The sequence below is a fragment of the Baudoinia panamericana genome (assembly GCF_000338955.1).
Source record: "Baudoinia panamericana UAMH 10762 unplaced genomic scaffold BAUCOscaffold_2, whole genome shotgun sequence".
NCBI lineage: Eukaryota > Fungi > Ascomycota > Dothideomycetes > Mycosphaerellales > Teratosphaeriaceae > Baudoinia > Baudoinia panamericana.
In genome coordinates, this window is record NW_006911258.1 from 1,384,272 (window position 1) to 1,410,077 (window position 25,806).

A 25,806-nucleotide genomic window follows, 5' to 3' on the forward strand; every position below is an offset into this window, starting at 1 on the left:
CCTGCCTTAGGCGCTCGACAACACCTTACATGAGGGGACTGTCCTGAGGTTTAATCCACCAAGGAGCAGGAGTGACGTGCACCGCGCATGCTCAGGCTGCCAGTCAGGCTGCAGTGCAGCAACAACGGAATCATACGTTCTCTTGTATGCTCAACAATGTAGTTCAGATTGTCGAACTCGATATCTTCACAACCTACCTTATGCGTCAGAAGTCGTTCGCTAGCCTGGCGTCACGTGAATGACCCTCTAGCGCACACTGCTGCACGTGTTGTCGTTACTTCCGCAGTCTTGTAGTACCGTTCGGTGCCTGTATCCCACACTACTAAGGTTAAACCGATTACCAGACCTCCTTGGTGACGGTAGAGCGAGATGGGGTGAGGCAGACTCCATACAAGGATATACACAGGGTCGACACATTGCTTTCTGACACCAAGAGTTGAACACTGCCATTGCCGAGGCTTGTAAATGCTTCATGACTTTTGCTGGATGGTGGCGTTCGCTAGCTACCAAAAGACGGTATGCCGATTGCGGCACCACTTACAAAGACTGTCCGCATCGGAGTCGTCACCGGTGAGTGCCGATTTGCTGCGACATCTATGCATTTGGCTGCAGCCAGATCTAAGTCTCACGCCACCCTCGCCATATTGTACGGCTGCCCCAAGTCTGACCCTTCTTGAGGACCACCATGTGCCTTAGCTCCTCATTGTTGATTGCGTCCACATAGCGGCTTGCCTCCAGGCACAGTCCGCTCCGAGGACCGCGTGCAGGCATGCCGTCCATGGCAGGGACCTGGATATGGCGCCCCGTGTAGAATTGGAAGGCGGGCTCCGTGCTGAGTGCCTCGAAGTGGATCTTTGTGTTCGGGTGATACAGCTTGATCAATCTTTTGAGTGGCTCCTTACGGGTGTCCAGAGGAACAGAAGCTGGGTCGGGATTCATGATGAAGCAATGATCGGGGTCGGGTTCTTTGGCGCCAAGGGTGAACTCTTGGTTGGCTGTAATACCCGGGAACGGCTCGATCTTACCCGTAGGGATATCCTGCTCGTCGGTGACTTGGTGTAGATCTGTCGAGATGATGACCTTGGTCCCTTCAATGGTCGGACCATCAGAGATGTTGAAGTAACTGCACGCTTCATCAGTAACGTCCACAAGTTCCTCGCGGGTAACAGCTTGAGCCCACCTATGGTTCGTCACGTTCACCGCAGTCTCCTCAACTTCATCACCAACCAACTCCACCTCGTACTCGATCTCCAAGCTCGTCTTCTCCACGCCCTCATCCTTCTCTACTCCTGTAAGGTACCATACCCTAAGCTCTACAGTTCCTGGGTAGCCTTCTTCGCCATCCTTACTAAGATACTTGAACAGTACAGACTCTTTACCGTTGCGATTGACCGGTGTAGGTCCGTCGAAGTCCTTCTTTCCCCATCCTTCTGCACCACCGTGCAAGCTGTTCGGTCCGTTGTTTGCGGCCAAACTGTAACTCTTCCCATTCAAGCTGTTGATCTTGGCTCCAGATACACGGTTTGCTACCCGCCCTATCGTTTCGCCAAAGAAAGGATTGTGCTTGGTCTTGTATGACGACGCGGACGGGAACCCAAGAACGATGTTCTTACCACCGATCTTGAACTCCTGGATGATAGCCCCTTGAGGCAAAAAAGTGAAGGAGTCGGACAATGTCTTGCTAGCCATGTTTGCGATCGAGCGAAACATGCAAACAACTACGATGGTAGAACGCGCAAGGTCACGAAATACATGCTGTTTGTACTCACCAAGCATACACCTGTGGACGAAGTGGAGAATAGAGGGGCTTTTAGGCAAAAGGTACTGATGACGGAGTCACTGGCCACATGTTTGGTAGGGTTCTCTTAACAGGACGAAACATCTTTGTTATGCTTGGGATGCTCCATGGCAGCTCCGGATGGCTGTGACTGCGCAATTGAGGGCGGGACTGGAACTATTGGATATTCGTTGGTAGGGAGTAACTTAACTTTCGCCTGACTGCCTCGGTCCCTCCTCGCAAGCGTCGGTGTCAATAGTGAATGCAGCCCCTTCTGCGCTGTTCGTTCGAGTAGGTATGATATCGTTGAGTGCTTCCCATCGAGGGACCTGGGATGCCTGGCTGCACAAGGCGATCGTTTGCAACAAGGTATGCTCCAACACATGTAGTATGGGATGGATCTCCCGCCGCCACGAGGACAGCGGCGGCGTCCACAATCACTGACGCATGTCACGAGGCGATCGTCAATTCTCAACGACCGGGCCGGAGAGGCATCTAAGATGTCCTTTCTTGCGCATCGTAGGCGGTTTTGAGGACATGGTGCAGATTGCCACGAGGCTCGAATATTGTTACCCAAGCCAAGTCGCGACTTAGCCACCATCGTTATCGTTGTAATAATGGAAAATCTTACGCCACAACAACTAGCGTTGTTGCCCTTGTGCTCCCCATGACATCGTCGTTCTTCTGCATTACCAAGTATGTTAATGCTGGCAAGGTGAAAGTGATTGCTGCACGAGACCGACGGACTGATCCTCGGCAAAGCGCCTGAAGCGCAGCGTGTTTTTGTCTATCACAGCCGTCTCATGCATTGTAGAACTCTAGTTGTGTGTCCGCCTCACTCATTGAACGCCATATCCCATCGTGTCCGCTAAGAACGCAGCAAATCAAAGGCATGATGTGGTGATCGCCCCGAATGATAGCTGCCGCTCGATGACCACCATCCGGCTCCTCATTCGGTCCGCTTGCCGTTCACCCGCGCCGTCAGATTTTCGTCGTCTCTGATGCTAAGATGACGATTCGTAAACACATCCAGCCTTGTAGCAACCATTGAGTGGTTGCTATGCTCGAGTCGTCGATGGCTGCACGGATGACCTTTACTTCGTAGCCTTGAGCTTCTCCGCAATTAGTACACGAGGTGATCCCAATCATCGACCTGCACCACCCGGTGCGGAGCTCACGTTTGGATCTGTATGTAACTAGAGAACTCCAAATCCGTTGGATCAAGCCCGGTTCCAAAGTCGGAGAGACCGTATTGTGGATCCAGACTCATGGGTACGCTGGTGTAATCGAAGCTTGTTGGCACATCGAACGGCTGCATACCCAGTGCATCCAACTCTGACAGAGTTTGCTGAGCTTCGAGAGACTGTGTAGGGAGGTTGGATCGCAGGAGATCAGGGTATGCCCACTCCGCCTGATAGAATTGCGGATCGTTTGCGACAGGCGAGTCTTGTTGGAGTGCCGACTGCTGAATCACTGGAAATGATTGCTTTGGCTTTGGTGCAGGACTATGGGACATTGGTGTGGCCGGGTTGCTGCTGAACGCGAAGCTTTCCCGGAAGATCGATCCTTTGGGCAGATGCATCGAAGCAGGCCGCGAATGCCCATGTTGACTGTGCTCTGAGTCGGAGCTAAAAGACCCTCTCCTGCGAACGTAGCCAGCGCCATCCGCGAGAAGCTGTCGCTGTAGCTTCTGGCAGTCCTCCTCGAAGACCTCAAGTTCTCCGCTTCCATCCTGTCTCGTCTCCAGTAGATTGAGCGCCGCCAGGATCTCGTGAGTCAAGGGGTGACCGTTGGACTCAGACAGGGGAGCGCCTGACCACGCCCGTGCTGTAACAAGGCGCCGGTACATCTCTTGAAGGCCTGACACCAGTTGACTCTGTTGCTGTTCGAGCATCTCGACGTAGCCTTTAGGGTAGACTTTGTCATGGCTCTTCTTACGTTCACTAAACAATGTTAGTCTTGCGCCGCAAATATCATGCAGGTAGGCAGCCGCACCCGAAGACACAGATGGCGTTGTCGACCCTGCATCTGCTACACGGTGACGATCCGTCGCATTTGCTCTTCTTCAGTCGACATCGATCACAAGCCTTGCAGACACGCTTGCGAATTCCGTCGGCTGAGTCATGAGAGTCTGTCCTGATCGGCTGCGCCATTTTGGTCACTGGCGATTGGGGCATTGGAGGAGATGACGGAGAATGGAGCGCAAAGCCAGTATGTAGATGCAAGGAGGAATGAGCGAGCATGTACGTCTCGTCAACAGGTGATAACCACGTTCCAATACTGGCAGAACGCGGTGATTGCGTCAAGAGTAGGGTATGTTCGACTAGTACATGCTATGATAGCAAGGTGACATACGAAAGGCAGAAACCTATTCGAGCGGACGGGAAAGTACACAACGATATAAGCCCGACGACAGATGTGCGCTCTGCCTTCTAAGCATACCGCATGCTGGCGCAATGAGTCCGCGGTCCATCAAACGGCCGAGGAGCGTCCTAAGTCCGTTTGTCTCGAAGCATCATCCTCGGGAGTTCATCTGTAATCGATGTGGAATCACCAGCCAAAGGATGGCCTCGAGCTTGGGTGCAATAAAGTTTTAGGGCCCACTTCTGCGATTATGTGAGTGAGGGAATGTGATCCGAAGGTGGTCGTTGCCGTCGGATGCGCTTCGGGAAGAACTTGAATAATGCACGGGGGCGAGCTTTCAATACACGCTTATTGTTTCCGCTTTAGCTCCTCCTTTTCACCAGCCACGTTTTCACATCTTGTGCAGGGGCCGAAGGTGTTTCCCGATGTCGAGGTTCGTTCTCGAGAGTTTATCATCGAAGACTATTGAGAGGAGGACCCACGCAACATCCTCGATGGAGTATTGCGTGCGACAGCTGACCCAATCGCAGTCACTCAAGGTGGTATGATTTCCTGCCTCGAATGACTGTATGCGAAACCCTCACCTTGGCATTCGGTTCCGGCAAGCGGATTCATAATACCGATGCAGTGTGATCAGCGTTCTCACGGCGAGCGATTGTGCTGCCACAAAGTCTCAGACAATGTCAGCCCTACTTCCGTTACGGTGCCATGGCAGGGTGCTCATGACCACCCCTCCTGCGGCGCGAACGGACAATATCCGCACCGCTATAAACCCGACGTTCTCGGATACCGGCCACACAGGTCCCTGCAGTGGACGATCGCAAGTACATGTGAGGCCCAGTTCCAACGCTTCACGGTGAGACGGGGCCGGTCGGTTTTCGCTCCGCCGTGGAGAGTGAGGGATTATGATTACCAAGGTCTTGTATACTGCTGCCCAGGCGAACGTTTGCGAGACCGACGCGCATGTCATGCACGCCCAACTTTATTCGCTCCCTGTTCGTCTATCGGCCGCGTATGCAAGCCAGCCCTTCGTCCGCCTTCGCATAGAAGCTTTGCGCCGCGGAAGTGGATTGCGAGCATCTTGCGACTGACGGTTCGCGCCTTATCCACTCTCGATAACAGAAGGTTCTGCCGCAAAGGGGAAAGCTTATGCTGACACATGCCTTACGAGTGACAGTCAGCTGCATTCGCTCCTCCTCCACGGCATGTATGTACTTTCCGGCTACCTAAAATCGGTTGCGCAGTTGTAACCTGCCGCAGTGGACCTTGAGAAGCTTGTCATGTAGTATTAGGCCATACTATCACAAAGCCAATCCAACTATGATACCACCTCACCAAGCCCAAAACACAAACATCAAGCGACGGCTTCACTTGAAGGGCCCGCGTCCCGCTGTCTGCGAGGACGGCTACAGGCCGTTTGTTGGACAGTCAAGCTACAGGTGGATTCGAATCCGGGACACAAAGCTGGGGTCAGTGCTAGAATGTGGAAGGTACAATTCTTGAGCGTGTGCACTCAGGTAATCAAGCAAGCTGCACTGTGGCCCTGCCCGACTTGTCCAATTGGTGTTTTGGCGCATGCACCTTTCATCCGAGGTTAGGCCAGATTGCGGGCCAAGTCCTACCCGAGAGGACTCGGACAGCCACTCTCCTGTTGCGTTCACCATGGATGCGATGGTAGGGTGTCGTTTATCGATGCTGGTCGAAAGGACCCTAGACAACACCAGCAACTCTGAGGGGGCAGCCGTGAGTGCGGTGTAGGCCATCGGAGCGATCAAGTAGTTTCCACCTTATGTTGCTCCAGGGCTCAACCCATCCGCAGTCGCGCGGCCTTTCAGTTGATTGGAATTCGGAACCATCGCGGCAAAGTATTCGCGGAGCTCGATCCCGAGCAACTGCGTGCAGCCGCATGCCCGTCTCGTCGAACGGAAGATCACTTGATGTTGAGGTTCTCACGGGGCTGTAGTTGCCCACGAGGTAAGTGGAGTGACGTTTCGTATTATCTGGCTTGTCACTCGCCTGGCATGCCATTCCGCAAATTGTCGATATTGAGGTTCTCACGGGGCTGTAGTTGCCCACGAGGTAAGTGGAGTGACGTTTCGTATTATCTGGCTTGTTACTCGCCTGGCATGCCATTCCGCAAATTGTCGTACTTGCTTTCTGGATACTGAAGCACGTTGTCTGCGCGCTCCATGTGCCGTCCTTCGAAGCCACCGAGGCCCTCAACAACAATCCTAATCAGGCTCCCAGGCTGGCTAATCGGCTGATCTCCGCTTGTCTCCCACCACATCGCACCGCCGAGTGCATTCCGCTTGATGTATTCTACCTTCTGGGTGGCAGCTTGTGGAGTGTCGTAAGACACCATAGTGCGGGTTCCAAGATCGTAGCACCACGATGCTGTTGCCTCATTGTCATGGTGAAGCTCCGAAGCGGGCCGCGGGAGTGCCTATGGGCCAGTCAACCAATGTCAGTGTCAGTCCGCTTGTAAGGTGCTTGACGCATGAGCCTGTCAGATTAGATCAAGTTATGAAAAGCTTCTCACACTCATAGTGTCGAAGGACGCCAAAGCCACGCACCAAAACCACGAAACGGGTTATGGTACAGTCGAGGCGCCATCCAATCATCGTGGTCGTTCAGTGTCATCAATCGAGCGGTGATACTTGGTGTGCATTATGAACCAAACAGTGCAAGTACCTACCTTGTAATCCCACACACCATTCTCCCACGATCCCTCTCCGACGCCACTAAACCCGCTACCCGGACCATCGGTGTTTTGGAATGCTCGTCCGTAAAGGGGCATTCCAAGAACGATCTTACTCGACTGCACTCCATGCTCAATATAGTACTTGACTGCGAAGTCAATGCTGAACGGAGTTGCCTGGGGACATTGCTTGGAAGGGAAAACATTCGCTTGATGGCCCGCTTTTTGATCCCATGACCCCGCGAAGTCGTAAGCCATCATATTCCAGAAGTCCAGGCAGCGATCCATTTCCTTTAGCTTAAGCCAGTGGCAGTTCGAAGGGCCCGCGGGGGATGCCACCGTCAGCAGGAAATGAGGCTGCTCCGGGACAGAGCGTGAGTACTGATTTAACTCCTGCCTTACTGCTTGCAACAATCGGACAAAGTCCTCGGCCTCTGCTTCAGACTTTGGGTACTCCCAGTCAACATCCAAGCCGTCAAACCCGTGGTCTTTGAGCAATCGAACAGCTGTCTGCGCAAAGGTCCGCCTACCTTGCTCTTCTGAAGCGGGAGCAGGAAAGTTTGAGCTGTATGTCCAGCCCCCAATGCTGAGAAGCATCTTCAGGTTGCGATTGCGCTTCTTGAGTAGATATAGCTGCTTCGCACAGCCATACACATTGTTTCCAGTCTCATTCCAGGAGTCTGAAGGGTAATGCTTGTCCGTGTCCGACCTGAATACCGATGGCGTAGAGGGTCAGCTATTTTGCCAACGAGCGTGAGGGAAAGTACTATGCACCAAGTATCGGTCAAGTAGACCTCGCCTGTTTCCGGACGTATATTTGCAAATGCATATAATACATGCGTGAGCTTCTCAGCCGGTATATCTTGTGGTTGGTGGTTGCGGCCATATATGGCCCAATTCACGTAGTAAGCTACACTTCGGTAACCAGGCTGATAACGTTGCGGCATACTGACGACTGGTGGTTATCTCTGGCCTAAGAGAACATACTCTGAGGCAGAGCGAAGAGAAGCGCTGATGTGCTTGGCGTTACCATCGTGAATAAGGCTGACCAGTTTGGCCCGAGAAGCAGTGCATGTGAACTCCCTTGTGACCGTGGAGCAGTATTTAGCTTACAGGTCCCTTACCTACCATGCTAGTGCCACGCGGGTGCCTCTGAAGTCGTCAGCTTGAGCGCATGATCGCGGCTCCACGCCATCGTCCATCTTGATACTAAGGTGAGTGGCTACAGCTACATTCGGAGGCTGCGCGTAAGAATCTCTTGGCGGCTGGTTGGGTGCCAAGTCGCACAGCATCTTTGCCGCGCTGACGCGCATGTATACAAGTAACAGCGCGTGTCACAGGGACGAGTCATGCAGCACAGGATGCACAAAGGCAATGTAGGCGGGTGGCAAAACTAGTGGAGACAACCGTCAGGTTCTGTGCCAGCAGCATGCCATGTGCACACACGTCGAGAAGTGGCATTGATTAAGTGCTAGACTTCTCCTCCATCAGGACCGCTCATCTCATCTCTCATGGTACTTCGCCGCCGGAACCCATTCAGACGACTTAACCCAGGATCTCGACTCATATTGCGACCCCAGATACCGCTCGTCTCACTTACCGTCCGGCTGCCACGTCGTGCCCTCAGCGCATTGACATAGCCATCATCCCATCCGCTATCACCTCCCCCGAGTATGTCATCTACGTCGTCCATTTCATCTATTACGCTCTGCGGAGGGTCCGTGTCAAACACCGCCTGGATGTCGCCATGTGCTCCAAAGCGCTCCCATGCCTTGAGCCAATTGTGCTTGCGTGGTGGCGAAATGAAGCGTGAGCGCTTCCAGAGATAGCGGCGCTCATAGAGCGAAACAATGAATAGTATCGGCGCATTTAGTATGCGGACAGCGGTAATGTTGACCTTGTGGAACCAGCGAGGTGAAAGCGCCCACTTAAGCGGCAGCAGGACAACGAGAGCGATCACGTTGAAAGGCGGACGGTAGGCGAAGATCGCGTCGGACTTGACGCCTTCGAAGGTAAGCACGGCGCGACGAAACTGTATCTCAGCCGTAGCGTTCTGGGCGAGATTGGTGTACGTATTGCTCAGCATTGCAACCAAGATAGTCAGGAACAATGTGTTGCCAAGGAAGGCGAAGGTAACCATTAGGGTTGGACCGAGTATGACATGAAATTCAGCCGAGCGCTGAATACCTGTCCCGTCTAAGCCGAACCAGATCCACAGCATCCATTTGGAGATGGTGCCGATGCTGTGTCGAATATAGCCATCTTGACTCTCGCTCAACCAGCGCATGGCGAGCAAGAAGCCGCCAAAGCACCAGGCTGCCAGAACTGTCAGGAAGGCGAAATCAGCCATCATAGCTCGAAGCGAGATGAACAACATGTTCTCTGGCATCAAACAGAAAGCAAGTCTTGGTAGAAGGATGGGCGCCGCCATTGACAGTATGTCGTTCGCAAGCTTGGCGGTATGGGCACCTTTGATCGCAATGCCATGCATGCGAACGCCAAAGTAACACCAGAAAATGACCACAAAAGTAATGTCAAGGAAGGACCACAAGTTTTCCGTATGTACCGACCAACCGTGTTCGAGAATGGCTGCTATCTCGTCCAGCACCCAGCCAAGAGCGTACACGTTGAAGACGAGCTCGTAAATGGTGAAGTTGAGGTGCGAAGGGCCAATGGTATGGGCTTTGTTCGCCATCATTAAGAAGTACAACACCAGGAGCACAACGAACTGACAGCCTTCGATAATGTTACGCGTTCGTGGCACAATCAGACGGTATTGGTTAAGGTACGGCGCTCTTCTCGGGTCGTATATTGAGATGCCTCGATTCTTGTAGTGGTCCGGCAAGATGTCAATGAAGCTTGTTGGAGTGTAGATGATCCGACCTCGGTATACGTTCTCAACGATCTTTTGGCAGGCTGAGGTGCTCAAGAAAGTCTTCGCTTCAGAGACGATAGCCACCTCCAGAGCCGTAAGCATTTTCTCGTACTCCGGTCGGGCCAACTTCCACCGAACTGTCCAATGCAGAGCGGACTGGTTCTGCTCGTACACTTCGCGCGGAGCATTCTGAAAGGGCTCGAAGCCCGCGACGAGCACGTTTGCCAACATCAGTAATCCCGGTCGTCCTTCATGATCTTCATCGAATCGGCGTAGCACACGGCTTGCAATCAGCTCGCACACACTGGCACGGGTGTTGTTGACTGTCTGGTGATGAGCCTGATACGACTGCTCTCGGAGAAACTGCATCCTGTTGACGAGCAGGCAATAAACCATGGATACGTCATCGGGATCATACAGGTGCTCGACAAGCGGACGAACAACGGTCACATTGATGCGAGGACTTTTAAGCTGCTCGAGTGAATATGGATCGTCTACATACTTACCATTAGCCGTAGTAATGCATAGCTCTCCAGGTAGCTCGTCCTACCAATGCTCGCAATGATCAGCCGCCGGATCTTGTGTATCGTTGTATACACGGGCAAGGAGCTGTGCGGATTCGGTGTCCTAGGCGCATCCGTTTTCCTGGGCGGGTAGCAGCCATCATCATCTGCTTGCTCCTCATCACCGAGTAGAGTCTCCTGCTCTTCACGAGATCTCGCCAAGCGTATTGCTTCACTTATGCTCTTCGAGCTCTCGGCTCGTGTAGTGTTACGTTTGAACAGTTGAGGTCGTTCTGGCGAGTCCTTGATCCGCACGGTCCCGAACGTCACTCCATCTGAGTCCCTTCGCACGAGCTCAGGGGAGTCTGACCTTAAGCGTCCATGTTCCAGGATCCTAGGCCGGGCGGCCAGACTACTGCCAGGTGAAAAGCTCATTCATGCCGTTGTGTTGGTAGCCAAGCGGGTAAGGCAATGGAATTAGTACTTTTCCCAGCGAGCAATGCTCCGAATGACACAAACTTCTCAGATGCTCAGCATTGCAAATATCCACTCATAACGTTAAATGTGCAAGATAAGGAGACAGTTTAGAAACATTTGCGCTTGCAGTTACCCCTCACCGCGGCAGATATAAGGGAGAGATTTCAAGCAACGCACACCTACCCACAACTTGAACTCGAGGCAGTGCTGCTCAATCGAAGTAAAAACGACAAAACGAATGTCATCTCACTGCGGACAGGACTCGAACCTGCGCGCCCGAAGGCATCAGATATCTGGAACGATAAACGATTCAAGTCTGACTCGTTAACCACTCCGACACCACAGTGAACTTCTGATCACGGTCAACAAAACGCAATATGTACCCATTGACATGTAGCCCTCTATGCCGAGAATGTCGCGCCCAGTGGATGTTCTCCAAACACGCCTCCTTCGGCACGTAGGAAAGCTCAACCTGAACTTGTAAGATGTAAAAATTTTTTTACAGCGACCATACCTATGGCTGCATTCTCGACGCGCATGTGGGGTCGTGAAAAGTCTGGTTGACCAGCGCGTGAGGCTCGCGTGAACGGACGAGAGTATTGAGACGTTATCTGACCGACGAAGCGTAAGGGATTGTGAGCTGAATGACTTTGAACGTTGCTGCTCCTCACGAGAGCTCATGATGGTTGTAGCGTGCTATACCTCATCCGAGCGCACTCTTCGGCACAGCGTCGACTAAAGATGGTAGACCTTGTTAGCATGCTGTCACGGACGTACAGGTAAAATATGCGCGATACCTCACCACGATGCTATTGCAACCCGCCGCTTTAGGCTCTGTATACTTGCTCCTTTCAGAAGTTTATCTGCCACGTAAGCAGTATCGTCAGAAGAAGCCGTTAGAAGTAGCTACTCATCTGATAAAGTTATTTACCTTTTCTAAAAGTATCTGACGAGCTTTCTGATTAGTATCACAAGTCGTCCGGATTGCCGTATATAATAGCTACAACAGATATCTGATCCTGCTACTCGAGTGGCCAGAACAGTCGTTGGATATCACTCTCGTCTCGCTCTGTTCGTACGACACTCGGACGAGAACGTCGTGTTTCTTAACTTCTGATAGCTGTTTACCTGACGGTTATCAGTAGAAAACTCGTCAGAAGAGCTACCGTTAGATGAAAGGCCGTTAGAAGAACACCGGCAACATCTGACGAGAGCAAGTATACAGAGCCTTATGGACATGTTCTGGAAGCCAGGCGCTATTGATTCAGTGACACTAGTAGGCCTCGGGGCTACTCGGGCCTTGGCGTCGTGGATGCAATTTGTTCCTCCGCCGCCGGAGTAAGGGCTCTTCTTCTGACATCCTCGGACTCTTCTTCCACCGCCCAATTGCTCCCCCGCTACGAAGGCTTCGTGTTTTGCGCCTGCATTGTGTCCAACTCTAACTCTCCATACAGGCTCCCGTCTTCTAACAGCCGTTCGCTAGCCCGTCATGGCTATTGCCAGCCCCGAGGCGGAGAGACTCGAACAATCGCTCCTCGACGCGGCGGGTGACAGCAGCTACATCGGCAGGAGACCTTCACCCAACGGTCGCGACAGAAAGCGAGTTCGTGAGTAACAACCCTTTTGTGACGAACTCGAGTCAATTCCGCTCTCGTGCCCGCTGCTGGTTGGTCGTCGGCCCGAGATCCGTGGCCTCGCACAGACAAGCCAGCGCACAGCCAAGCCAAGTCTCTCCTCCTGTCACCAACAGTGCCGTCGCTGCTGCACAACCAGCAGCGACGCGCCTCCTCCCCTTCTTTCAACATCAACGCAACGTCCTTTCAACAAGGCATTTGCAATGGCTGACGCTATCATGTCTGGCTCCGCAGGCACCCAGACCCAGTCACTACCACCGCCCGCCCTGCCGAAGATTGTCGCGGAGCAGGCCCATCCGATCCCGTCAAGCGACAAGGACACGAAGCGTCTGATCGTCGTCCTTTCGAATGCTAGCCTCGAGACGTACAAAGCTTCCCATGGCGCGCCAGCTAGGAACGGCAAGCCGGAGACAGCCAAATACTCACTGCTCAACAGCGACGAGCATATCGGCGTGATGCGGAAGATGAATCGAGACATTAGCGATGCACGCCCCGACATCACCCACCAGTGCCTGCTTACCTTGCTCGACTCGCCAGTCAATAAGGCCGGCAAGCTGCAGATATATATCCACACCGCCAAGGGAGTTCTTATCGAAGTAAGCCCAACCGTGCGCATCCCGCGGACATTCAAGCGCTTTGCTGGTCTTATGGTGCAGTTGCTGCATAACTTGTCGATCCGCTCAACAACGTCACCGGAGAAGCTTCTTAAGGTCATCCGCAACCCCATTACGGATCATCTGCCTCCCAACTGCCGCAAGGTTACGCTCTCCTTCGATGCACCAGTCGTCCGTGTGCGCGACTACATTGCAGACCTTGGTCCCAAAGAAAGTGTGTGCGTGTTCGTGGGCGCTATGGCAAAAGGTGCAGACACCTTCGCGGACCAGTTCAAGGACGATTCTATCAGTATCAGCAACTACAGCCTGAGTGCGAGCGTGGCCTGCGCCAAATTCTGTCACGCTGCAGAGGATGTGTGGGACATCATCTAGACGGCAAGAAGGGTTGATTTGCGAATGTAAGGACATCTAGACCGGTGTATGTCGGACAAGGTAGGTATGACTTGCGTCGGATTGCAGTGCAGTGAAAACTGTTTGACAGGACTGATTTGTGCGATGACTTCAACACAACATGGGGTCAATGTCGGACGAAGCAGGCACCTCCAACATGGTCCGCTGTGCATTGGGGGCTGTTGCCGGATAAATCGTGCGCTGGGCGTGATACTGGTTTGGCTTGCTTGTCTCGCTGTTTTGACAGTACATGCTTGCTGGAAGCCTGCGGCAATTTGTTGACAGCGCCTTAAGCTTGTAACGCTGGGTAAGCGACATACGCAGAAAGCAATAACTGTCAAAGCCTTGCCAGACATGCAGTCATGCCAAAGCCATCAAAGTGTTCACTTCTCCGGCTTAGACTGCACACTCATAACATGCCTCCTGGATACACCGACTCCCTTCAACTTCTCAATGAGGTCCCAATCGATGGGTGCAGTACTGCTCCGCATCCGGCTGCCAGCCATCAAAATCATCCAATGTCCCTACGGCGACACTGACAATGCTGGCAACCAGCGGTGTGAAGCAGAACTATCTGCTCCCACACCTGGAGCAAAAAGTCCTCGTCAGCGGCTTGCCGGAGTCCGTTTAGTTTGAGAGGTAGGTCGTCAGCAGATCTTCGCCTTTTACCTCTTTGGAGCATATTGAGGCACTGTACATTGGTGCGCAAGTGACGCGACGACACGTGACGCGATGGCAGACAGTGTTTTAGTTAGGCATTGCAGCCTTACCTTTTCTAGACCGTATCTCATGCTGCCGCAGAGGGAAGCACCTGTCTTCGGCTGGCTAATGCAACCCATTCTCGCGAGCAATCTGCCGGGAAGGTCTTCTCAATAGACGCCTACAGCGCACATGAACTACCAATCGTGCAATACTTCCGGGATCTATGTCAACCCCGCCTCTGATGTTCAAAAGCGCATCGGTTGGGCACGAGAAGATGGGCTACAGTGCTGAACGGCGAGCTGCGACCCATTGGGAACTCCGATGTTGGCGACGATGAGAGTCTTGCGTTCTCACTCCCTTGTTGTCCACCTGGAACCTTCAGAGTCAGTTGCGAACAAAGTCAAGATTATGCGTCGTGTCTCGATGTCACGCCATGAACCCAAGCAGTCCGTGCGGCATCTGGCCCGTCCCGCCCAGTCACGTCTCCTCGTGCTGTTAGCTGCAGGCGCCGAACGTGGCAGCCTCTGCTTGACCGCCTCGTGCGTCGCTCGTTGAAAGACATGCATATTCGCGCACGACGGGCTGGGCTTGGATCAGCTGTCAGCTGGAGAAGCTCCCATTCGTCCTCTAGCCATTGCTGAGCCATCGACTGGTACAACGGACCTCTCTTGGGCTGTGACAACACGATTGCCGCCACTCCATTCCACCCGTTCGCTATCGCTGGGCTAGGCGGCTCGATGTGACTGCAGTCCTGTCTAAGTGGGCCCTTCCTACTAGCAACGAGCTAGATAGCTGTCGCAGACTGATGGACGTCTACGCTATTTAGCATTATCCCGCGAGGTCATGCCCTCGTGTCATCGCTGCGACCGGCGCACTCTCTTTCTGTTCCCATTCCCTACCTTTGAACCTTCCTTCACATCTTTAGAATGGTCATGAACAATTTACCTTACTCGTCAACGTCAAGGGTGGCCAGTGGGTCATTCTAGCCATTCTCTGCAACATATATGCAATGATCAGCGCGGAGTCCACTCTCGCTTCCCCCGCGCGCCTCGCCCAGCATCTTCTGTGATACGACATGCCAGTTTCGCATCTTGGACTTACAGTGTCACACATATCCTCGGCGACATCATTTTACCTTACTACGCTTGAACCCCTCGGCTATCGGTATATCGGACACAGTAGAGACTCTGTTGGGCTTGGTGTGGACAATGCGGACTTCTTTCTGACGCAGCAGCCTAGCCGGTGAGTCCAAGATGATTGCGAACAAGTGGCACACGTCTCATTAAGTGGCTGGCAGTGTCCCTGTCTCACCTACCCACATCGCTTTCGCAGCAGATAGTCGTCTGGTTGTACGTAACTGCTATGCAGCTGCTCTGAGATCAGGCGCATATCCCAGCAGTGCGCCAAGCTACCGTGACCGCAATTGCAACGTCTTCAATGCTGCTGTGGAGGATCTTGACGGTAATGTTGTTGAGTTCGTGTTCACAGAGCCGACCGTGGCAGACGACGATGAGCATGCCATTGAAGCGCCGGAGCATAGCCGTGTGCTAAGCTGGAGAAAGGGTATCAAAGGTATGAGCAATCAGGAGGATCCCTGGGACTGTCGCTCTCGGTCTTCAGGCACCGATTCGGCAGTCAAGCCTTTTCCTGGCCTGCAGCCGGCGCGCTCTATGTACGCCCGAAGTTCCTCTGCAGCGCCGCTACGAGAAACGGGTCGAACACGTACCCTGCCCGCAAGGTCCGCTTCGAATTCAGAGTTTCCCAACAAAGCCTTCTTCGGTACTTTGCTGGGTGCAACAGCTGGCGCTGCGGTTGCGTGGGCTTTCATGAAGGCTGAAGCAAGAAATGCGCGAGACGAGCAATCTTTCTCTGACGCCGCTCGCTCCCAACCGCGCCGATATTCGCTTGATGGCGCCGTTTCACGCAGATCTAGCGTGGCAGGTTCTCAGCTACCGCTAAGAGACCGAGAGTATAGCACGACCGAGAAGACTTCAGTAAGCAGGAAGTATCCGCCACTCAGTCTAGCTCGCAGCAGGCCAGCTATTGACTCTAGGACTTACTACGACGATAATGAGGTACACGCCGCAGTCAGCCGATATACAGCGTCTCGTCGGCCGTCAGTGCCCAGACGCACTAGGACCGTGGATGCTCACGAATATAGGCCGGTGTTTGCAGATGAAGACCGTCCGGAAGCTGGCGTAAGACGGTCTTACACTTTACCGGCCGATGACACGATCCCAGAAGGATCTGCGAGCTCTGGACAGATAGCACCAACGTCACGTTCTCGGCGCTCTACAGTCGATGGACGAACGTCTAGGCGTCACGATAGCGGCGTAAGTCTACGGTCTCGTGCATCGCATGATTCCTGGGACTCTCATCGGACCAAGTCCCACGGAAGCCACCAATCCAGTAACGGCACTGTCAAGCCAGGCCGTCGCTCGGTCCAAGAGCAGCTTACGGATATCGGGAGCTCGGCACGCCCCAAGCCCACACACTCTGCTGCAATGGGGGAACCACGCGTTCGAGATGCCGCTCGTGCCTCCACGTACGTGACAGCTGCGCAAGACCCATGGCTTGCGGAGGGCGTAGGTCCACGACCCGTTCTCGATGAAAGTGATGACTCGGACGGTTTGGGCGACACTTGCACGGTTGTTCCTGACGACAGTATCTCGTGCGTCGGTATAAGCAGGCCACAGCCCGCCGCTCGAACCAGCCGTCAACTTTCCTCGAAGCACGGCAGATCCGACAGCATTCCCACAGCGAGACCTGTGGAGACTAAGCTCGGACGGAGATACAGCGCCGCGACGCTCCCTTTGCGGCCGAGAGACGATGGCAAGGGCTACAGTGGGAAGAAGAGAAGCGTATTGACATATGCATGATCTTGCACTACATATGCTTGACGACAGTAGTGGTGGGTAAACAGCACTGAGGTACAGATTTAGCAACTCGCATATTGACACTCGCACTTGCGGTTCCTGAGTACTGACATTTGGATCGTAATGTAGCAATAGCCGATTTGGCTTGATGTTCTGTTGCTCCATAGAATGTGGTGCTTGCTACCATCGTTGCTAGCCTAACGAAAAGTCACAAGCACCGTGTCGAGTGTCAAATGGTTCTTGTGCGCCGGACATGGCTCCTCGACCTCTGCGCCTTCCACTTCTCGGATCTCTACATCCTTGAGACCTGCACGCTCGAAGCAGCCTTGCCAGAACTCCTTGTCATTCTGGGTATAGATCTTCAACCTTCCCATCTGAAGCAGATTCCCTCTGCCAATTGCTAAAAGCCATTGCCGTGGGCACGTCCACGGCTGACAGAAGTGCCAGGCTTCGAACGTGTTGTTCTTGTAGAACATTGGAAGAGCCTCCTGCCGGAGTAACCGACAAGTTCGCGTGATGGCTGGCTGTTGCACGCGCTGCGCCTGCTGCTGCTGGAATGGAACTCGTGTGACATTGACCGGTACGGGTGAGATGACTGCTACCTCGCAGATGCGGAGCCAAAGTTCTGGCGGTAGGTCGAAGAGGCGGAAAGAGGTCAGACTCTGGGGCTCAAGGTAAATCTGCTCGAACTCTTCGCTCAGGTTCGCGAAATTACTGTCCATCGTGTGTTTCCCTTTCGGTTGTGCTTCTGATATGGACTGTAACTTCTGGAGGCGGGATGGTTTGGTGGAAACTCTTCAGGACTACTATGAATGTGATCGAAGGACGTCCTATGTGCAATCGAACTGAATGGGTCGCCCTTCAATGTGTACGGTCTCGAGTCATCACGAGGGCGCAGCATCCATAGGCGCCTGCTGCCTGCGCCCTTCAGCCTGCGCCACACATCAAGAGGTTGTATGCCTGGAAAGCACTTTTGAGTGACAGGCTACAACGAAAGGGATCGCAGTGGCTGGTGATGGTGCTGATGGAGTCTTTGCAAGTGAATGTATCCCAAAACGTACTTATGCTTGTGCTTCACCAAAACTGGGCAGTTGAACCTTGCCTCGAACGAGCTCGTGATTGGCTACGAAGCTAGTTCCCCGGAAAGGATTACTCTACACCAATACATATCATAGGATGCATACACCCTCCACCATAGCGCTGCGGACATATATACAGTAGGTTCCAACCCTTGCACGTAAAGTTCACAGTCCGGGTAAAACCGCAGACAGCAAGCTTAGCGAGGAGCATGAGGCATGTCGCAACATCTTATCAATCTTCTGGTGTCCAGTAACACTGGTCGGTAACTGTACCCTTGTCAAACTCCCACTTACCGGTCTCTCTCGCTCGCCAGTCTTCGAATCCTTTCTCAGTCTGGACCAAGTACCTCCCTGGGTCCTGAGTCATGTTCAGAAAGAACGGAACCTCCAGACTGTCAATCTCACCATCTACCCACTCGATACCGACCGTTGAGATACCCCAGTCCTCCTCCACCTGCTTCCTGGCCGCGATCGGCAGCTGCAGCTTCATCGGACATTGATACCATGCGGCGAAGTAATCGATCGCCAGCATGATGCGGTGCTGCGAGCTGGTATTCGGCATGCCAGCGTGCCAAAGGCGCAAATCACGGAAGCAGATGCTGCCTTTACGGATTTTTGGTTGGACAGGCGGTCGAACCTTGCCCTGGCGCTGGATCAGATCCTTTCGTATCCAACTGCTTTCCTTGTGCTTCAGCTGCCCAGGATGCGGGTAGGCATTGTGCGTTCCGCACCAGATCTCGGTTACGCCATTATGCTCGTCGGAATCCTGAAGATACGTGTTCATCACGATCCCGAACGGAACGCTTGGGAAACGATGGTTCACATCGGTATGCACTGCTTGACGTCCGGTCGCTCCGGGACACGCAACGTTGGCGTTCAAGAACCGTAGCTCCGGTCTCGGGCCCAGTACATTCTCAAGTATACGCAGCATATGTGGGTTGGCGTAGAAGTCTCGGTGCAACCACTCGGGTGTCAAGGGTGGGATTTGAGACACGTTCTTCGTTGCTGCACCCTGGTTCCAGGTCATATGCTTCTTGGAGAGGAAGGTGGCATTATCGTCAACCATGCGCTGATACAGCTTGTCAACTAGCTCGTCATCAATTACGTTCTCCAAGACAAGAAAGCCGTCCCGGTGGAAGTAGGTAAGCGCTTCTTGAATGGTATCGGGCCGGGTCTTCCCAGATATTCTCTCCTCGTCAGAGAGACGAATTACTGCCGGATTGTCTCCGTGCTTGTCAACGTCCGGGATCAGACCTCCATCCCAATACTTCGGTATGCCGTTTGGGGCTTTGTTCTCTGGTGACATGCTGTGCAATACGTATGGCACGCACTACAGTGCGTGGCAGTCTCAACGTCGATGCTCAGCTACGTATGGCTGTTCAACGCCGGAGACATCTCAATTCAGTGAAGATTTGATACTTCCGATTGCTGTAGCGGTTACAGTCTGCTACCTCCCACTAATCTAGGCTGATTAACAGATTTGGAAATTTCGCTCGAAGAGCCTGTGTTATTAAACCGCAATGACTTTCGAGTTTAGGATGGGCGCTATGTTCAGTTTCGATTACCTTCGGGGGGACCGGCTAATGTGCTCTGGTTAAAGCCGACGCACGCTGCAGTAGCGGCCGATCATACAGTTGTGCGGCACAGAGGATGCTTGACTGGCGTTGGGCTGATTGATGGAAGTGATTCGGTAGCCTTGTAGCTTTCATCAATACTCTATCAAGTATCGATACAGGTCTTCTACATTGTGACTGTCTCAGTTGCATGCTTGTGGGCACCGGCAGTTCTGGCATGAGAGGCGATGGACCAGCGTCACCATACCGCCGGCGGCCTCTTGACTTACAGGGCACGCCTTTGGGCAGAACTAGCACCTTGTGCCTCGCTCTAGCAACCAGTGCACTGGCTCCGCGAGGCTCCCCTCAACGCCGACTCCCACACGACTGCGCTTAGGTTACGGCAAGCCGATTACAGAAATGCCCGAGTCGGATGCCGGTGCTATGCTCGGTATAGTTTCACTCTTCACCAGGTTCTTAGAGATCAAGTCGCCAACTGAGACGAACGGTCCTGCCCTTGTTGGGATGCTGCTGAGTCCCGCGTTTCGATCAGCTGAGAGCGAACAAGCTTCATGACCACAGCATCCAGTCGTCCAACGCAGATGGCCGCATGAATGTCCGAGATCCAGTTGCCTATTGTCTTCTTCAGACGGCCGTTCGGTGTTGTGCTGGAGCCTTGCGGATGCTCAACAAAACCTTGATGAAAGGGTACCTGAAGTTCGCCGCGAACGAAAGAGTAGAGTGCTCCACCCGCGGATCCAAGATATTCTGCTGTTGGCTGCGTTCTGCAGAATTCAGTATGTGCTTCTGTCCAGATCTTGAAAGCTTTTGTCGTTGCTTCATGGCGAAAGTCATCCAGAACACGCAGAGTGACTTCAGGCTCCTTTGCAAGCTGCTCTACCAGACGCGGCATGAGAGATGCAATCATTTTGGCGCAACGGTCCTTGAAATCTAGCTTGCTACTTGTCTTCCAGCTGAAACACATCTGCGTATGAAAGGATAAAATTAATTGGCCAATAGATCCTCCTTCCATTGAGATGAAGAAGCGTGAGACGGCAAGCTCGATGATCTTAGACTGCACCTTCTCAATGAATAGCATGTGCAACACTCGCAGGTCGACCGCTTGACAGCATGCGTAGAGGTGATTCGCGCACATCAAGTTCAGCAAGTCCGCAGCCTGCATGCTGTATCTGGCACTCGCAAAAGCCATGCTATTCACTGCTTGATTATGCATCTCCGCAACCTGGACGTAAGAAGAGAGCGGCTGCGCTAGGTAGGCCAACTCGGCCATGTAGGACGCCATAGCGATGTCAACACCTTTACAGGTGAAGGACAAGCTTGGGTCGTCCGAGGCAAGGTTTGCGGGCAGTCCATTGGACATCGTGGGGTCAACCATTTCCTGCAGCTGAGTGAACAGCAAGCGGCCATACATCTGCATGGAAAGTCTCGCTTTCTCCACAGCTGTAGTGACACTGCTGGCCTGGAAATTGCCACCGCAGAAGATGGCGCCCTCGCCCGTTACATCAACAAGCGGGTTGTCGGTCGTTGAGTTGAGCTCGGTGGTTATCTGATGGTGAGCCAAGGCGATGTCCTCGAGCTGTGGGCCTATCCATTGCGAGGCGGTACGGAGCGAGTATCGGTCTTGTGCGAGATCTTCATTCACTGCACGGCTATGTTTTCCGCCAGTCCGCGCAAGCTGTGAGCCGGACAAGAAGGCGTAGATGTTTTGAGCTGCCTCCTTCTGTCCTGGATGCGGTCGAATCTGCGCGATGAATGGATGGAATGATTCAGCCGTCCCGTCGAGAGCCTCAACTGCCATAGCAGTAAGTGCCTGCGTAAGTACGCTCTGCTGGTGAACCCTGTAGAGTACAATTGAGCCAAGTGCTGCGGACGCGGAAGTGCCGTTGATGAGTCCAAGACCCTCCTTAGGACCAAGCCCCACAGGCTCAATGTCCCGGAGCGCCAAGGCATAGCGGGAAGACACAGTTTGGCGCTGGCCATCAATCTGCAGTTGGACGAAGATGTCCGGGTTCCCCTCCATAGCCCCTACAACGTACGATAATGGCATCAAGTCTCCAGACGCAGATATCGATCCTCTCAGCGGCACCACGGGTGTTATGCCTTCCTTGAACAAACGGACGACGGCCTGGAGTGTCTTTGCTGTTACAGCAGAGTGTCCTCGGACGTTCGAGTTGATCCGGACAAGCATCATAGCACGCACCCATGCGGCAGGCATCGCATTGGATATATCGACGGGCGTCCCGGTCGCAAGGCCGCGGTCTCCAGGCGATAGCACGCCAGCTTGGGTCAGTTGCATAAGAGCGGCCTGCAGAGCCACCATCTGATCGGTTCGAGTGTCTGCGCTCCCGCCAAAGCCGGTGTTGACGCCATATACGTACCAGCCCTTTGCGAGATGCCCAGCAAGGACGTCCACACTACTCTGCAAGTTATTCACGACAGACTCCGGGATGACGAGCTCGGGTAAGCCATCATGGCTACATCTCAATAACATCAGCCTTCTACTGTTCACTTGGTATCAACTTGGCCGTCGGATATCTTTAACTTACCGTGCTGCTGCAACAACGTCGGCAATGTGCAGGCTTTGCCCGTCAATCTCGCAAAACACCCCATCCTCTCGTTCCTCCAATCTCTCCCAGCACTCCAGGGCGATTGCAGTCTGTGAACCCGCCGTCAGGCACATCGTGGCGGAGCACGTCTAGCGAAGAGTCCTTCACTGTAGGGAACTGCGTTGTCAGAGCTGGAAGTCTAGATTTCGAAGATGATTGAAGTTGAAACCACGACAAACCGAACTGTAAGGCGTCCTCCGCCTGGCAGCGAAATGACGTTGAGTCGCACGGTCAGCGCATATCTTACGCTAGTGCAAGTTGCTCGTTGCGAAACAAAGTCGAGAAGTGTTGCAGGCAGGCGTGAACAGACCCTTATGGAAGGCGCAAAGCTGTCCAGCTTTGGCAGGCGCGCGTAGTAAACACCAGAAATGGACGGCAGAGCGAGCTGGCAGGGGAGCTTCACGCGTGAAAGTCTCACGAGCCTCGGTGATTGTTGTCTACGCGAGGTATAGGAGTACATGACAGTTGCTGCGATATTGCCAGCTCCCAAAAAGTGTTGCGAGTCCTGGCAGTTATCAATACATTACGATGTACAATAATGAATCTGAATTGCAGTTGAAGATCTACGTACCATCTGCCCCAGCAGCATCGGTAGTGCGCCGGATGCGTATCAGCGTTACAGCGGCGTCCGAACCTGTCGAATATGGAAGCGCTCTCTCGCTCAAGACTGGAATGGGTGGGATGCGGTTCAGAGCCTGCTCCACAAGCTCCTGCATTCGCTCTACGCAGCTACCCGTCGCCATTATATTTGGAATCTCGCGGCCCATATGCGCCGGTCCCCTCTGGCCTTCCTTCGGCGGCATACTGCACCATTTGATCCCAATTTTCCAATCTTGCGTATGGGCTTCTCAGCCATGCTTCAAGCTCATGCAACAGCAATCTCGCGTTATCTCTTCCCACAGATTCCGACAAGAGGTCCTCAGCGCGCCCATCTGCGCCTTTCGGCTCGCTTACTTTGAGGACAGCGATGATGAACTCGATCAAGAAGCCACGGCTTCCGCCACTAGGGACTGCATCAAGAAAGCGGAAGACTCGCAACTCCCGGCGCAGGAACGCGCGAGCGCGACTCTGCATCTCTGGTGAGGCAGAGAATATTATCGGTGTGAAGTCGCAATATCCGGAGACGGGGTTCGCGCCAACGTGTAAGCTGAAGGCATGATCGTGATAGACATGGCGACGTCGTCTAAGGGCAGGATCCTCTTCCCAGTGAAGAGACGACCCTGCACCGGATCTCCTTCGTACGAATGCCAGGGTTGATCTTTGTGAACCATGTCCCCTGCTCCTGCTTACAGTGTCCCCGGTCTCAGCAGAGGGTGGCGGGGGTACGTGGTAGGTCTTGAAATCATTCGGACTCCGCCAGTCGTACTGCACCTCTGTGATACTGGCTTTGCACAGCGGACAGGTTGCGCGCTCTTGGAGCCATGACACCAAGCATAGAAAGTCGAATGCTAGGTGGTTGCATGGTACGGCCACCGCACGCTCTGCGATAGGCTGAAGGCAAATGGTGCAGTGTTCAGGCGCAGCATGTCGTAGGTCAGTCTTCTGGACTATCAGTTGGTTATCTGTAATACTGCTGGTGCCGCCATCCATGCAATATGCGGTTGTCTGACATCGACAGTGGCGATGGACGGTGTGTCGCACATTCACTCCCTATGCTAGCTGCTAAGGTAAAAGGACTTCGTGATTCGTACCCCGCTTCCGTTCCTGCGTAAGCCCCATGTCTACCGTCTTCAATGCAATGCCATCAAGGTCGGTCATTGTATGTCAGCGTTCAAAATGGCTGCGAGTTGCGTCTTTTGCAAGATCATCAAGGGTATATGGCTTGATGCTTAGGCCGTGATGTGTCAAGCTAATCGGTAACAGGTGATATACCCTCGATGAAAGTCTTCGAGAGCGACAAGACATTGGCCTTCCTCGAGTAGGCTGCACGCGGGTGCCATATAACCAACTAATGCTCACCTTCTATTCAGTATAAACCCTCTGGCTTACGGCCACACGCTTGTTATCCCCAAGCACCACGGTGCAAAGCTCACGGACATCCCCGACGAGCACCTAACCGAGCTGCTTCCCGTTGCGTCGCGGATAGCCCGAGCCTCAGGTGCGGAGAACTTCAACATCCTGCAGAACAACGGCCGGATAGCACATCAAATGGTTGACCATGTGCATGTCCACATGATCCCAAAACCGAATGAGCAAGAGGGTTTGGGTATCAATTGGCCCCAGCAGCAAGGAGACAAAGATCGACTGCAGAAGCTCATGGAAGAGATCAAGTCGAAAATATGAAGAGAATGCACCACCATACGAAACGATGTTTCACGTAACAGATCGCTTGATCGTAATGGGTACGAATTTCTGCAAGTGGACCTTGACTTGAAGCTTAAATATCCGGGTCAGCCTTCCAGAGCAGCCAACCCACCGTCACCATGGCTTTCAGCACCACACCAGTCCATAGGGCGCCTGCCATGCCCCACTCGCTGTGTGCCCATAAGCCTCCAGCCAATGCGCCAACAAGCACCATGAGCGGAGCGGCAGCCCTCCGATTCCGCTCCACGTTTTCCGTGAAAGCCGAGAACAACTTTTGATCCGAGAACAGATCACAGTAGATGCTCGTCAACACTACGCTCGTTAGGCCGCCGTAGCTCAGCACCCGACTTGTGACAGCCTGTCCTGCAGACTGAAAAGCGATAAGTGCTATAGGTACGGCAACCCAGACGGTAACGCCACCCGAGGGACCAGTTTGTGGACCCAAAGTCGCCATCAAGGCCGCCGCAAGGATCATGAGCAGTTGCAGTGTGTATGCCGATACCATGACCCAGCGTTTGCGCTGGCCGAAGTAACGGTGATAGCGAGCGAAGAAAGCACTTCCAAGGCAGAAACAGCTCACGGAGATGCCAGCGCGAATCCAACGAGTACTGGCATAAGGAGCTGCCAGACCCAAGCCAAGATAGACCGTGTTACCTGTGACCCCATAACGTGAGCGACGCCTCTCTCACAAACGACACGAGTCCGCTAGCTTACCTGTCTGCATACTGACGAAGCTGCCCCAAACCTGCACGCTGCTGCTGTCTAGCAGTCCGGTGATGATATAGCAGCCCAACAGCATCAGATCACCCCACGATTTGCTGATGTCTCTCGTCATGTGCCTCCCCAGCTTCGCAGTGAGGCTGTCATGACCGTCCGGCTTGCCGAGCAACGCGGCTCGTTCGGCATCAGCACCATTGAGCAAACCATTGCCATGTCGAGCTCCACCAGAAACGGTTCCATAAGTGTTGTTCTGCGCCATGCTCGCTCCTTAAACCGAGACGCAGATGTTGCGGTTCTGAACTGATGCTGCTGTTGCAATCGGCTAATGCGGATATTGCGGGCCGGTGGTCAAAAACCTCAAAACTGCCGAATGGACCGGCGAGTGAACGAATTTCCAGACAGAACACGGATCGTCAACGATCGATATATACTGACGTGGCCTACTGCTCTTCTGACTGTGATTTTAGGCTAACAACTTGCGCCTTGAATAATGGTTGCCAGAGCTTCCGCTTCGGCCCTAGAGTTTGGGCTTGTTGACGCCGGTTGAGCAATGAGCCGTACGAGGTCCTGTTGGCTTTGGGGAAGATACCTCATGACAACGCTCCTAGTGTAG

At 53.5% G+C, this 25,806-nt stretch overlaps 15 protein-coding genes and 1 non-coding gene across 16 annotated transcripts; 5 read left to right on the forward strand and 11 right to left on the reverse strand.

The window, feature by feature from the left end:
* Window positions 1–618: 618 nt before the first annotated feature.
* Window positions 619–1,689, reverse strand: BAUCODRAFT_64232 (uncharacterized protein; the record flags this gene model as incomplete). Its single annotated transcript, XM_007674361.1, has 2 exons — window positions 619–1,123; window positions 1,181–1,689. 2 exons carry the CDS (start codon window positions 1,687–1,689, stop codon window positions 619–621), a joined length of 1,014 nt encoding a protein of 337 aa, XP_007672551.1.
* A 1,541-nt stretch (window positions 1,690–3,230) lies between these two features.
* BAUCODRAFT_51110 (uncharacterized protein) lies at window positions 3,231–3,915 on the reverse strand (the record flags this gene model as incomplete). Its single annotated transcript, XM_007674362.1, has 2 exons — window positions 3,231–3,720; window positions 3,773–3,915. Coding segments are annotated over 2 exons (633 nt in total), but the record flags the coding sequence as incomplete, so codon positions are not given.
* Window positions 3,916–4,018: 103 nt separating this feature from the next.
* BAUCODRAFT_119612 (uncharacterized protein) lies at window positions 4,019–4,213 on the forward strand (the record flags this gene model as incomplete). The annotated part of the gene is made up of 1 exon (XM_007674363.1): window positions 4,019–4,213. The coding sequence occupies one exon, from the start codon at window positions 4,019–4,021 to the stop codon at window positions 4,211–4,213; it is 195 nt and encodes a 64-aa protein (XP_007672553.1).
* A 390-nt stretch (window positions 4,214–4,603) lies between these two features.
* Window positions 4,604–5,482, forward strand: BAUCODRAFT_30502 (uncharacterized protein). Its single transcript, XM_007674364.1, has 2 exons — window positions 4,604–5,348; window positions 5,402–5,482. Exon 1 carries the CDS (start codon window positions 4,764–4,766, stop codon window positions 5,295–5,297), a length of 534 nt encoding a protein of 177 aa, XP_007672554.1. The 5' UTR covers window positions 4,604–4,763; the 3' UTR covers window positions 5,298–5,348; window positions 5,402–5,482.
* Window positions 5,483–5,574: 92 nt separating this feature from the next.
* BAUCODRAFT_119614 (uncharacterized protein) lies at window positions 5,575–5,904 on the reverse strand (the record flags this gene model as incomplete). The annotated part of the gene is made up of 1 exon (XM_007674365.1): window positions 5,575–5,904. The coding sequence occupies one exon, from the start codon at window positions 5,902–5,904 to the stop codon at window positions 5,575–5,577; it is 330 nt and encodes a 109-aa protein (XP_007672555.1).
* Window positions 5,905–6,077: 173 nt separating this feature from the next.
* Window positions 6,078–8,046, reverse strand: BAUCODRAFT_102303 (glycoside hydrolase family 18 protein). Its single transcript, XM_007674366.1, has 3 exons — window positions 7,614–8,046; window positions 6,837–7,548; window positions 6,078–6,584 (listed from the first exon to the last, which is right to left on the reverse strand). Exons 1-3 carry the CDS (start codon window positions 7,784–7,786, stop codon window positions 6,255–6,257), a joined length of 1,215 nt encoding a protein of 404 aa, XP_007672556.1. The 5' UTR covers window positions 7,787–8,046; the 3' UTR covers window positions 6,078–6,254.
* Window positions 8,047–8,511: 465 nt separating this feature from the next.
* Window positions 8,512–10,472, reverse strand: BAUCODRAFT_41421 (uncharacterized protein; the record flags this gene model as incomplete). The annotated part of the gene is made up of 2 exons (XM_007674367.1): window positions 8,512–10,208; window positions 10,265–10,472. Coding segments are annotated over 2 exons (1,905 nt in total), but the record flags the coding sequence as incomplete, so codon positions are not given.
* A 469-nt stretch (window positions 10,473–10,941) lies between these two features.
* BAUCODRAFT_t8 lies at window positions 10,942–11,040 on the reverse strand. The gene has a single exon. It is a non-coding gene; the product is annotated as a tRNA-Ser (tRNA).
* Window positions 11,041–12,546: 1,506 nt separating this feature from the next.
* On the forward strand, window positions 12,547–13,314 carry BAUCODRAFT_64183 (uncharacterized protein; the record flags this gene model as incomplete). Its single annotated transcript, XM_007674368.1, has 1 exon — window positions 12,547–13,314. The coding sequence occupies one exon, from the start codon at window positions 12,547–12,549 to the stop codon at window positions 13,312–13,314; it is 768 nt and encodes a 255-aa protein (XP_007672558.1).
* A 1,795-nt stretch (window positions 13,315–15,109) lies between these two features.
* On the forward strand, window positions 15,110–16,913 carry BAUCODRAFT_21722 (uncharacterized protein; the record flags this gene model as incomplete). The annotated part of the gene is made up of 2 exons (XM_007674369.1): window positions 15,110–15,276; window positions 15,332–16,913. 2 exons carry the CDS (start codon window positions 15,110–15,112, stop codon window positions 16,911–16,913), a joined length of 1,749 nt encoding a protein of 582 aa, XP_007672559.1.
* Window positions 16,914–17,107: 194 nt separating this feature from the next.
* Window positions 17,108–17,632, reverse strand: BAUCODRAFT_21723 (uncharacterized protein; the record flags this gene model as incomplete). Its single annotated transcript, XM_007674370.1, has 1 exon — window positions 17,108–17,632. The coding sequence occupies one exon, from the start codon at window positions 17,630–17,632 to the stop codon at window positions 17,108–17,110; it is 525 nt and encodes a 174-aa protein (XP_007672560.1).
* A 757-nt stretch (window positions 17,633–18,389) lies between these two features.
* Window positions 18,390–19,208, reverse strand: BAUCODRAFT_45970 (uncharacterized protein; the record flags this gene model as incomplete). Its single annotated transcript, XM_007674371.1, has 1 exon — window positions 18,390–19,208. A coding segment is annotated over one exon (819 nt), but the record flags the coding sequence as incomplete, so codon positions are not given.
* A 452-nt stretch (window positions 19,209–19,660) lies between these two features.
* BAUCODRAFT_361906 (uncharacterized protein) lies at window positions 19,661–22,537 on the reverse strand. The gene is made up of 2 exons (XM_007674372.1): window positions 22,110–22,537; window positions 19,661–22,037 (listed from the first exon to the last, which is right to left on the reverse strand). Exons 1-2 carry the CDS (start codon window positions 22,241–22,243, stop codon window positions 20,027–20,029), a joined length of 2,145 nt encoding a protein of 714 aa, XP_007672562.1. The 5' UTR covers window positions 22,244–22,537; the 3' UTR covers window positions 19,661–20,026.
* A 430-nt stretch (window positions 22,538–22,967) lies between these two features.
* Window positions 22,968–23,678, reverse strand: BAUCODRAFT_42746 (uncharacterized protein; the record flags this gene model as incomplete). Its single annotated transcript, XM_007674373.1, has 1 exon — window positions 22,968–23,678. A coding segment is annotated over one exon (711 nt), but the record flags the coding sequence as incomplete, so codon positions are not given.
* Window positions 23,679–23,892: 214 nt separating this feature from the next.
* On the forward strand, window positions 23,893–24,533 carry BAUCODRAFT_30514 (uncharacterized protein). Its single transcript, XM_007674374.1, has 3 exons — window positions 23,893–23,982; window positions 24,033–24,087; window positions 24,140–24,533. The coding sequence occupies exons 1-3, from the start codon at window positions 23,946–23,948 to the stop codon at window positions 24,450–24,452; spliced, it is 405 nt and encodes a 134-aa protein (XP_007672564.1). The 5' UTR covers window positions 23,893–23,945; the 3' UTR covers window positions 24,453–24,533.
* Window positions 24,534–24,546: 13 nt separating this feature from the next.
* BAUCODRAFT_63832 (uncharacterized protein) lies at window positions 24,547–25,452 on the reverse strand (the record flags this gene model as incomplete). The annotated part of the gene is made up of 2 exons (XM_007674375.1): window positions 24,547–25,127; window positions 25,188–25,452. 2 exons carry the CDS (start codon window positions 25,450–25,452, stop codon window positions 24,547–24,549), a joined length of 846 nt encoding a protein of 281 aa, XP_007672565.1.
* Window positions 25,453–25,806: the final 354 nt, after the last annotated feature.

Bases quoted from the DNA above. Each gene is read 5' to 3' on its own strand.
- BAUCODRAFT_30502 (XM_007674364.1), top strand. From the start codon at position 4,764: ATGCAGTGTGATCAGCGTTCTCACGGCGAGCGATTGTGCTGCCACAAA.
- BAUCODRAFT_30514 (XM_007674374.1), top strand. From the start codon at position 23,946: ATGGCTGCGAGTTGCGTCTTTTGCAAGATCATCAAGG. The intron at 23,983-24,032 runs GTATATGGCTTG...AATCGGTAACAG, and splicing joins CTTTTGCAAGATCATCAAGG to GTGATATACCCTCGATGAAA. The intron at 24,088-24,139 runs GTAGGCTGCACG...CCTTCTATTCAG, and splicing joins AAGACATTGGCCTTCCTCGA to TATAAACCCTCTGGCTTACG.
- BAUCODRAFT_102303 (XM_007674366.1), bottom strand. From the start codon at position 7,786: ATGCCGCAACGTTATCAGCCTGGTTACCGAAGTGTAGCTTACTACGTG. The intron at 7,549-7,613 runs GTGCATAGTACT...ATCGGTATTCAG, and splicing joins GTCTACTTGACCGATACTTG to GTCGGACACGGACAAGCATT. The intron at 6,585-6,836 runs GTAGGTACTTGC...ACTGGCCCATAG, and splicing joins ATGGTGTGTGGGATTACAAG to GCACTCCCGCGGCCCGCTTC.
- BAUCODRAFT_361906 (XM_007674372.1), bottom strand. From the start codon at position 22,243: ATGTGCCTGACGGCGGGTTCACAGACTGCAATCGCCCTGGAGTGCTGG. The intron at 22,038-22,109 runs GTAAGTTAAAGA...ATTGAGATGTAG, and splicing joins GACGTTGTTGCAGCAGCACG to CCATGATGGCTTACCCGAGC.